The 11,049-nt window shown below is 38.3% G+C and overlaps 1 protein-coding gene across 1 annotated transcript in view; it reads left to right on the forward strand.

Annotated features, from left to right (window-relative positions):
• LOC107746188 (neural cell adhesion molecule L1.1-like) overlaps positions 1-11,049 on the forward strand; it is a 66,758-nt gene that overhangs the window by 12,533 nt on the left and 43,176 nt on the right. The window contains exons 2-5 of the mRNA XM_016560301.1: positions 6,777-6,980; positions 8,766-8,780; positions 9,542-9,644; positions 10,770-10,939. Coding sequence (XP_016415787.1) covers positions 6,860-6,980; positions 8,766-8,780; positions 9,542-9,644; positions 10,770-10,939 — 409 coding nt within the window. The 5' untranslated portion in view covers positions 6,777-6,859. The remainder of the gene's footprint in view (positions 1-6,776; positions 6,981-8,765; positions 8,781-9,541; positions 9,645-10,769; positions 10,940-11,049) is intronic.

An 11,049-nucleotide genomic window follows, 5' to 3' on the forward strand; every position in this document is an offset into this window, starting at 1 on the left:
GTGTGTGTGTGTGTGTGTGTGTGTGTGTGTGTCTTAAGTATGTGAACTGAATGGGGCTCTCATAAATGAACAATTCCAGAAGTCTTCCAGGAAATGCTTTGGCAAAGCTCTTATACGTTATAAAGGAGCTCTTGAGAAAAACAGCATCACATCCCAGCTCTATAACGCAGCTCTGGTATCATTAAATAGCCACATATATTCTGTTAATGAATCAATAGTATATGATAATGCATGCAGTGTCATTTTGTCCAGTCATGTACAGTTTTATGAATTTGGAATTTTAATTACTACTTGAAATACCTATTTTGGTTTGTTATTTGACATTAAGAGATCGTGTTAATTCTCCCAAAATACAGAAGTGTAAATTCCTGTGCAGAGTCTTATGCTGATTTCAAAGTAAATGTGAACATATTCTGACAGCTGACATGTAACATGAAGAGAGGCTTGAATGGGAAACACACATGGGATGCTCTGCTTTTGTTCGGAGGAGCCCCTCTAGGGTCGGGTTTATTGAGTTATTTTGGCAGGGTTGTGTTGAGAATATGGGGCTCATTCATTCTGGGCTCTGCTGTGTGTGTAATAGTGGAACAGTCTTGCTTTGACTTCCAGATGACATCCTGACATTAAACATTGGCTAACCAATGAAATTCACGCTTTTGGTTTTGTACGGAGCCGCTGCTGTTACATGAACGTATGACTTGGTGGTGCTATCAGTCCTCAATTGCAATGTGTTAACACTACTGTACAGCCTGCTGTATTGTACAACATGAAAAAAGTTTATTTAATTATTTTTTTCCGGTTTATTATTTGCACGTTCTTACCAAATGATCAAAGATGAGATTTCATAAGTTAGCAGGCTAACAGGTGAATGCTATGCTCAGCTAGTAGGGCATATATTGAGAGATTGAAGAATTATTAGATTTCACATTCTAGCTCAAAAATAGCTTTGTTTCTTTACCATTATTAGTAACGTCATTTAAATGTCAATTATATTTACATGAGTAAGATGACATATAAGTTGAATGTGTAGGTTTTCTAATCAGGCACTGGACAGAATACACATTTAAGGGTCTTGCAGCCAGTGTAAGGTCCAGGAGGGCCCATTTGTCCAAGACCTTCATAGCCAGTCTAGCTGCATGGGCTCTGGCATGGGATGCTGGATGCTGGAGGGTCAGTCTGTGACCTGATGCCAGCTCTGTGGAGCCCATACAGTTGGCTGCCTGTCCGCTGTTTTCAGTCAGCTGTGAGTCTGTTTTTAAGCTGGTTGCTAGAATATAGAGAACTTGGCAAGAGTTGCTTGTGTTGAATGGAGTCAGAGCCTGCGTAGTGTGGTTTTTGCAGTCTTGCGCGCACAATAGTATCCAGCCGCAGAGCCACCCGTGAGAGCATTTGCGCCCGTCAGCAGGGTTAGCATCAGCGCTAGGGTGCTTCACACACGTCTGACTCCCCACAGCGGTCGGGTATCCGATTCCGAGGGGATTCCATTGTCATGGAAATGGAGATGAAGAGGAGGCAGTAGTGAGCCATGCGTGAACACTCTCAATAAACCCGCGTGTTCTTCTCAGGCAGCGTGTTTGGCGGGAACAGCATTATGCTAGTTCCTGCTTAAAAACACACTGATGTGATTATATTTACATGTAAATTATTGATATAATATTAGCACACATTAAAATCATGCGCACACACACACACAATTAAGACACAGTAAAAGTGTATGATACATTAGAAAAGTGCAGGGTGTGGCAGACAGACGAAACAGAGAGAGCAAATCCTACCACTCAGCATGATCGAATCAACTGTCTGGAGAACAAATACAGATAGATGGACGGATGGACAGAACGATAAATGTCTGCTCCCCCATTTCATCCATTAATGTCACTTACCGCTACTGCTCAATATTACAGTGCGCACACACGCACACACTGAAAAAAAATGTTTCATCCATCCCAACTTGCCCTGGCAAGTTATTTATTTTTCATTGGCTCAAGTTAAAAAATATAGATGTGAATCATTACCTTACATTTTTTTAATTGGATGAATGAAACATTTTTTTCAGTGCACGCACGCAGGCACGCACGCACAGACACACACACACACATACACTATGGCAAGCCAAAGTATTCACATACGCCTGGTCGGGCGTCTGATTGTACACTGACACGTCAAAAGCGTGCGATTTGACAGCAAAACGCGCGTCCTCGACGTGTGATTTGCATTAAAAACGCGCGTTCTTAACATGCACTTTGGGTTCACGGAAAACTTGCGTCGGAAACGTGCGTTTTTTTGTATCAAACGCGCCGTCCTCGACGTGTGATTTGCTGTAAAAACGCGCGTTGTTGACGCGCGCTTTGGAGTCACCATAAAACGCGCGTTCTTGACGTGCGTTTATCATAACAGAAATGGGCGTCGAATATGTGCGTTTTGTCCGACTCAACACGTTATGAACGTGTAAACAGGTAAACCAAACAGGCAGTGCAAACGTCTTTCTGAAGTGTCCAAACAGGCGAAAAGAACGTGCTCTTTCCTTAGTGTTCTCATACTTGCATGTCGAAAGCGTGTGCTCACTTTATAGGGCTTGAGTCTGTCATGTTTTGTCAATATGGGGTATTACGGTAAGGCATTGCCTGCCACATACATATTATTTTTTCCTCTCAGTCGTAATGACGAGATGTTTAAACGACATATTTTTATATTTTAGATTTAGATTTTTAATAACAACATATTACAAAGGTTGGTCTGCACTCTTTAAGTATTTTATTGAAATCAAAGCAGGAATTAAAATATAGGCCCTAGCCTAGTCTTTTTTCCCCTTTTCCCAAAAAAAGCTTATACTACTGTTTCAGCTATTAAAATAGTTAAGTTTTGTACGTAATGGAAAATGAATTATATTTCGTTTCGTTTTTTTATAAATTTAATTTAGAACATTTTATGTTCGTTAAATGTAAGTTAAATGTGTGTGTTTTTTTTTTTTGTTAGTTTTTTTAAGTAAGGACCAAGCGGCCAGAGGCAGACATTGAATTGATCATATGTTTTATCAATTTAGCCTTCTCAAATCATCACGACTTGCCTAAAATAAAATCTATATATAAAACAGTTCAAGCATATCACAATTTTAGTTTAAATGTTAAACCTAGATAAATGTGCGCTATATCCAGTAGTTTGTGCTGAGAGTGGAAGCTGAAGCTCTGCAGCACACGGAGGCGCCAGCGCGATCACTTGCATTTTTTTCTAACATTGGAAACAACTTAAAATATGCAATCATGTTTGCTCATAAAGGAAATAATAATGCATCATTCTAAACAGTAAAGGGTCTAGTTTTATTTGTGTGCACTCACAATATCAACAAAATGTTGTGCTTTTATAAAATAAAGAAAACAAACGCTTTCTGCCGTCTCAGTCTTGAGCAGGAGCGCTTCACAATGATGAACCTAAACTCAGACATGATCAAAATATATAGAAAGCTTTAAATTACTACACAGTAAATTCCCTAGTGTTAAATTAACACTGCTCGGAGCATATATGATCCCACTCTAAAAGAGTGTTAAAGTAACACTGAAGCAGTGCTTCTTCAACTTACCATTTTTGTGAATAGCGGTTGCTTTAGTTGCCTCTTGACCCTTGATTTTTTAAAATTAAGTTTATCTTTGGCTGGCACAATTGTGTGTATTAAACACATGTGTGATGGCAAGGAACTTATGGTAAACTCATTTCATGTGTCTGAGTCTTTGATTGCAATTTATCTAAAACTGTAGTGCTTTTATGATTTCTATATAGTTGTAATACATTATATATGCATTTATATATTGTATTGCTATGTTGATGGCAATGTCAGAACATCTTCATAAACGACTTTTATAAATATGGTTAATAAAGAGGTTTCAATTCTGGCACTCATAGACATGAAGAATCAGCATGTGAATCTCAGCAATGGTGACAAAATATTCTGATAATTTTTATTTGATTTTTGAACGTCACAAAACAAGGCAGTAAAAAGTCAACAAAAAATAACAAAAATAAAAGCAAATAGTACAAATTAAAGAAAATACTAAGACAATGCAGCTGCATAATTTATTCATGTCGCAATGCATGCTGGGAGCCATGGATGAGTTATGATTGGTGCACCCAGAATGCAATGCAACATGAATCTGTCTGATGATCGTCACCATTGTTGAGATTCACAGCTGATTCTTGATGTCTGCGTGTCTAAACAGTGCAGATGTTCTAAACTAGTGTTCAAAGTGTTTTTAAAGTTATTCCTATTATTTCATTAAAATACAGTTGTGATCAGGAACATAAACTACTGTATATTATACATTACCACTGATAACATCAGTGAACCTGACTACTACATGACAATTACATCATTATCAAAAAAAAAACAGCCAATATAATCTAAACAGAATTTCTCTTGGTTTTTCTTACCATAACAAATGTGTTTCAAAAACACAGTTACAGCAACCAGAAAAAAATAATGTTAAAAAGTCAAGGGTGAAGAGCCCAACTAAAACAAACACTTATCTCCACAACGGTGACTTCAAATAAGAAATTTTTAGACGCATGGCAAACAAAAAGTCAAACTGGTTAGTAATGTGTGAAGCTGGTGATGCTGTTTGTGGAGATGATTAATCATCTTCTGCTGAGATCTTGATGGATTTAATGTCTTTTATTTCAGTTGATTTAATCTAAGGCTCCCAGACAGCAACATAGTGTTGGCCCAGATCCGGCCCACATCTGGCCCATGTGAAATCCATGCGGGCCGGATCTGGGCCGAAACTGTCTGCTGTCTGGGCTGTGGCTGAAGTCAGTTGTAGTTCTCGTGTTTCTCTTTTCTTCAGTGATTCTGCTTGTTAACAGCAGCTGTTCATCACTTATGCTCAATCAGCACTTAATTAATCACTTAATTATCTCATTAACTTTAACACTGCTTCAGTGTTACTTTAACACTCTTTTAGAGTGGGACCATATATGCTCGCAGTTGCTGTATATCGAAGTTGCTGTATATAAAAATCACAAGGTGGCTGAATTTTCATGCTGTTTAGATAGCTGAAGCTTATAGGCGTTCATTCGATTTTTAGCACCCCCTCTGAACTGTTAAGCCCCCTGAAGGCGCCACTGAAGGGAACAGTAGTACATCAGGCAAACAATGCTGTTCATAAACATTGTACCCAGAAAGAAAGAGAGAGAGAGTTTTTTTTTTTTTTTTTACAGAAAACATGAAGTTGACATTGTCTTTAAATAAAACATCCATATTGCTTCTCTATGTAAAAGTTTTTTGTCAATATCTCCACCACGTTGAGATACTTTCACATCTTCAATATACATTTAAGTTGTTCTATTATCATGGTTACAATCAATAAAATGTCTGGCGATTGGAGAAGTAACATCATGTCGAATAGATGATTTATGTTTAATTAGTGACCTTGATGTCTTTCCAGCATACATCAATGGACAGAATACTGAAGTAAATAAATATATAATTCTTAGTAGAACATGTTATGCGAGATTTAATCTGATAACACTTTTTTTTAGACTCAAGCCCTATAAAGTGAGCACACGCTTTCGACGTGCAAGTATGAGAACACTAAGGAAAGAGCACGTTCTTTTCGCCTGTTTGGATACTTCAGACAGACGTTTGCACTGCCTGTTTGGTTTACCTGTTTACACGTTCATAACTGCATTTTGTCCAACTCAAAACGCACGTATTCGACGCCCATTTCTATTATGATAAACGCATGTCAAAAACGTGTGTCAAATTTTTACAGCAAATCACACGTCGAGGACGCGCGTTTTGCTGTCAAATCGTTCGCTTTTGACGTGTCAGTGAACAATCAGACGCCCGTCCAGGCGTATGTGAATACTTTGGCTTGCCATAACACACACACGCACACACACACACACTCACACGCGCACGCACACACACGCACACTCACACGCGCACGCACACACACATAGTGCCGCACCCCTCCCTGCTGCTCATGTTCAGAACAAGACAAAGAAAGGAGAGTTATTACTTTAAAAAGTAGCTATAATAATCTAAGCAATACTTAAAACACATACATAGTTAAGTATTTTCTCAGATTTTACATTTAAATTTAATTCATCCATTTATTTAGAAAAAGATCATATATAAAAGAGTGTTTATATATATATATATAAACTGTTTATATATTATATGGATATATAGTTGTAATATATAGCGATCATTAATGCGGCTGCTAGAGAATCTGGTTGTAGATGAGCATGTTAGGTTGTGCAGGACCCAGAGCTGATTATATCATGTGTGGTTGCTGTGATCACATGAGAGCTATTCAGTAAACAGACGTCAAACCTCGCTTTAGTTCAGAGTGGCTTTCTCCACAGGATAATGTAATAATACTCTTACTTGCCTCTTACTTGCCTATATGAGCGTTCTTGTTCTTTAAAGTAATATCCAAATGTGTTCTTATTGTTCTTTTCTCTCGCTCTCTCTCTCTTTTGTCTGTGTGTGTGTTTCGTTCTATGTAGGTAATGAAATTTCACACATACATTTTTTTCTTGATCTCGAGGGAAGTTCACGTTTTTAGAATGGTGTCATTAGCATTCATGAATGCATAATGAGAGTTTGTCTTTTATGCACCTTCCGGTTTCACTGCCATTTCTTCTTTGCTGTATTGATTTCTCTATTGGGTTGTCCATGCTTTCATATGAACTGATGGGTTAGGGTAAATCGTTCATCTGTTCTAATTCGGTCACCTGCTTGCGTTCTCCTACAGCTGCCTCTCATCTCTCTCCTGCAGAAGATCAGAGGTGTGTGGAGTCAGACGTGAGCCGTCTCTCGCTCCAGTGGAGGCTGTCTGGACCCAGCTGTGTTTGATGCAGAATGCCTCTAGTTCAGTGTCAGCCGGCAGGCAGAAGAGGGAGCAACAGGACATATCTTCATCTGCTGCTCCTCTTCCTCAGTGTGCTACAAACACATGGATACATTCAAATCCCTCCTGATTGTAAGTGACAGTCCATCCGGACTCTAAACCTCATTCAGAAAGAATCTTGAATAATGTGCAGTTACAGTGTTTTGCGAAGTGTTGAGCTTTTAGCAGTCATTTCTTTAATGGCGATTAACAAACACTGCCTGGGTGCAGTTTCACACTTTTTGACACAAAACGGAGTATTTGGTGGTATGTTAAGAAATGCTTTTTAATCAGACGTATAATTTGCAATGATTTGGTCAAAGATACCGTGTCTTATTCACTAATCGTGCATAATGCACAAACAGTGTTTTGACAAAAAAAATCATGATTGCTCCTCATGTGCTTTATTATTACCTTGCCAGAAGCCTACAAGTAGATGTGCTGGATCCTTATTGAGGGTCACGTCTTCTGTGATGCAGGCCAACTTAGAGAGGAAGGAGAGCAGGATGCAATTGCAAAAGATTAATTTGGAATAAAGAGACGATACAAATCTTTTTTTTCCCCATACATTACAATGTGTTGTGTTTATTTATTTATTTATTTATTTTCTGAGTAAAAGATGATGACTATCATACATTTTTACCATGATTTACAGAAGACACTGTAATGTGATACTTGATGCTTGAAAAGCCCTTTTCGTCTGTAACCCCTCTCCGTAGTGCCAAAAGAAAAATAATCCCCAAATAATGACACAATAGCTGTTCCTCAGGCAGGCGGCTTACAACACACAAACACCAAGCAAAGACAGTAGTGAAACTGAGTAACTAAAATATAAGGGTGGAAACAAGACACTTGAAACAGATGACATAATTACAAATGATGGGAAACTAACAAAACATACACACTGAGTGACAAAAACAACTAAAGGCCAAACAGCTTTAACAAAAAAACACTCATTTTGGACTACCAGTGTAATTAGGGCTTTAAAGTGATTAAAATTTTTTATCTAATTAATTGCACACCAAATTTGGCTGAGAAATGACTTCCAAGAGAAAAAGTCATTGAGTCGTTTCTTCATTTGATTCATTCAAATTCTAGATTCATTCAGAAACAGTTCTGCTGTGGCTTTATTGGTCATTTTTTGTTTGCAAAATTGTGCAAAAACAAAACAAAAAATAGGGGGAAAAATCTAACACATGAACTTATTTATTGAACTATAAAGTTATTATAACATTTGCACTTGTGGTGTTCGGGACAGAAACAGCACGTATGATATTGCACTCGTTGCTCGTGATATGATATAAATATGAGACAGAAACTCGAACAGGGACATTTATGCCCCAGTCTCCTGCATTCTAGGCTCCATCACGCAGTGAGCTGTTGCCCTGCATGATGTTCGTCACTGATCCACAGAGAGGCCAGGTGCCTTAAATGCCTTAAGAATTATAATGCGTCATTTTTTTCCCTTTTTTTCCCCCCAATTATATTATGAATTGACAGCCCTACTGTGTATACTGTATGTAAGAGAGCAGCAAGCCAAAAAGTCACATCTTAGTCTTAATGTCTGTTTTTTTTCCCATTGTTCGTGTCCTCCAGAAAGCTGCTTATATTGTGCTGAACTCCTTCTGTCTAATGAAATCTTACATGGGTGAGGGAAAGGATTGACCTCAGACACATTTACATGGACTGAATCATTTAGGAATGTGATTTCTTTGTTGAATTTTGTTAGGAAGAAACACTGTGATAAATGCACTTCTCTATGGGATGCTGTTCCACATCACCAGAAACAGCTCAAAGTCTGAGTGCCTGCATGACTCTGCCTAACCCTGCTCTCTCTCTCTCTCTCTCATTCACTGCTTCCTTCTGCTGCTCTATCAGACACACATGACAGCCGTAAGTACTTCAGCTTCCTCTGTGTGTATTCCTTTATTTCTGGCTCTGATGAGTATCTCGAACAGTTGAGTTTTTGAATTATAGCTACTACAAATAGATTTTTCTTGTGCTGTGAGACAGTATAATTTAGTGTAATCACACTAAAACAACTGATAGATACAGATATGGACACTACTTTGTTTAACAGACTTTATTCAAATGTTTATAGGTGTTTTAGGGGGAAAACACTATGAGAAAGTTCAGGAGCATGTTGTAATGTCCTGTTTTTTTTTTCATAAAAGATGTAACAACTGTTCTCACACCAAACAGATGCGAATCGTCATTTGACCCTCTAATACTTGCACTCTCTATTCTATTTCTATTCTTACTACTTGTCTTCTTTAAAAAAGAGAGAGCCTCTGACACTTGCATTCTCTATTCTTTTGACTTGTTTTATTAATTCTATTTTTTTTAAAGACCCTCTAACACTAGCGTTCCCTATTCTTTTTCTGTTCTATCAACTTATTTTACTTTTTATTTATTAAAAAAAACAACCCTTGCTACGTATACTGTGTTAAGCTAACTGAGACTTATCACAGCTCTTATTATTATACACTTATTATTACTTATTATTGTTATTAATACATATTATTGCCCTTTTGTTAGTCTGATTTCTTCTATTGTCCTCATTTGTAAGTCGCTTTGGATAAAAGTGTCTGCTAAATGCCCAACTGTAAATGTAAATGTAACTCAAAACACTGCTCAACCGTGGTTTCCCCCAGTAAAACAAGCTCCGAAGATCACAGCTCAGCCCGGGTCTCACACCGCTTACTCTCTGGATGATGTCAGTCTGGCCTGTGAAGCCAGTGGAGATCCGACACCCAGGTGAGTCTGAGACGGTCCTTCCTCCTGCCCTGGTCAACTGACAAACATAAATCCCTCAACTCATTTTCTGTCACCCTTGTCTCAAATCATTGAACCGGATGGGTCAGATACTTTAAATACAAAATGTGCACTACTGTAGACTCCCAGGGCTTGGAAAGTCAAAGATCAGGTCAGAACATCATCAGAGTTTTGAAAAATTCTCATTGATCTTCACCGTGAATCATTATTGGTGATTGACGATCTCTCTGACATCACTACATACAGCAGAGCTGCCCATTTACTGTACCTTCCTGCAAAGTTCAGCTCCAACCCTTATCAAACACATATGAAGCAGCTCATTAAGATCCTCAGGAGCGCTTGGTCATTACAGACAGCTGCAGGCTTTGGACTGAACACCCCTGATATCTGTGGTCAGCTTTTGTAATAGTTGTGTATGAGTCCCTCAGTCATCCTCAGTGTGAGAACCACACAGTTACTAATGGAAAGGGTTCACGTATGCAGAATACAAGCAAAGGATTTGTCTGAACAGTGGACTGTTGAACTGCTCAGGACAAACTAGGCACTCATACACAACTATTACAAAACAAACAGGTGTGGATCACCCAGGTAATGATATTAAGAATCAAGGTAAACTATTGAACAGGCTCATTCTTTTGTCTTGTGGATTATATGGAAACATCTGTTATGTGAGCCTCCAGGGAGGGTCAACTGAACAACACATAACACACCTCAGGACTGTACATCTGTAAATAACTCATCAAAACTTTCATCTGTAAATAGCACATATGCACATTCACAATTCTGTCTATTTTATCTATATTTTATTATTATATTGTTATTTATAATTATTGTCTATTCTCTTAATTATTAATGTTTTTATTACCTTAAATTATATGTATGTCTGCATTGTGTTTGTACTTTCTGTACTGGAAGCTTCTGACACCAAGACAAATTCCTTGTGTGTGTGTGCGCTCTTTCTGATTCTGTAGTTCATGGCAGTACTCTTGGCAGATTCTGTGAACTTGTGACCACAACTCTATGTACCCCTTCGTTTTTCTCTCTCCATCTGTATGTCTTTAGATTTAAGTTTAAAATTGTCTTTCTTTTCTTGCCCCACACTGACAGTTTCCGCTGGGTCAAAGATGGCAAACAGTTTGGGGAGGTTCTGTTTGAGTCTGGAACCCTGACAGCAGATGACACAGAGGAACTCCGATTCTACCAGGGCTCGTACCGCTGCTATGTGGCCAATGAGCTGGGAACCGCCGTCTCAGGCCTGGTGCACCTGATCACAGAGTGTGAGTCTCTCCTCAAACACCACAAGCACTATGTCTCAGTGGCTACGTTTGGAATAACACAATGCACTATATATATATATATATATATATATACAATATATATATATATA

This window comes from Sinocyclocheilus rhinocerous, unplaced genomic scaffold, assembly GCF_001515625.1.
Source record: "Sinocyclocheilus rhinocerous isolate Xijiao unplaced genomic scaffold, SAMN03320098_v1.1 scaffold1731, whole genome shotgun sequence".
NCBI lineage: Eukaryota > Metazoa > Chordata > Actinopteri > Cypriniformes > Cyprinidae > Sinocyclocheilus > Sinocyclocheilus rhinocerous.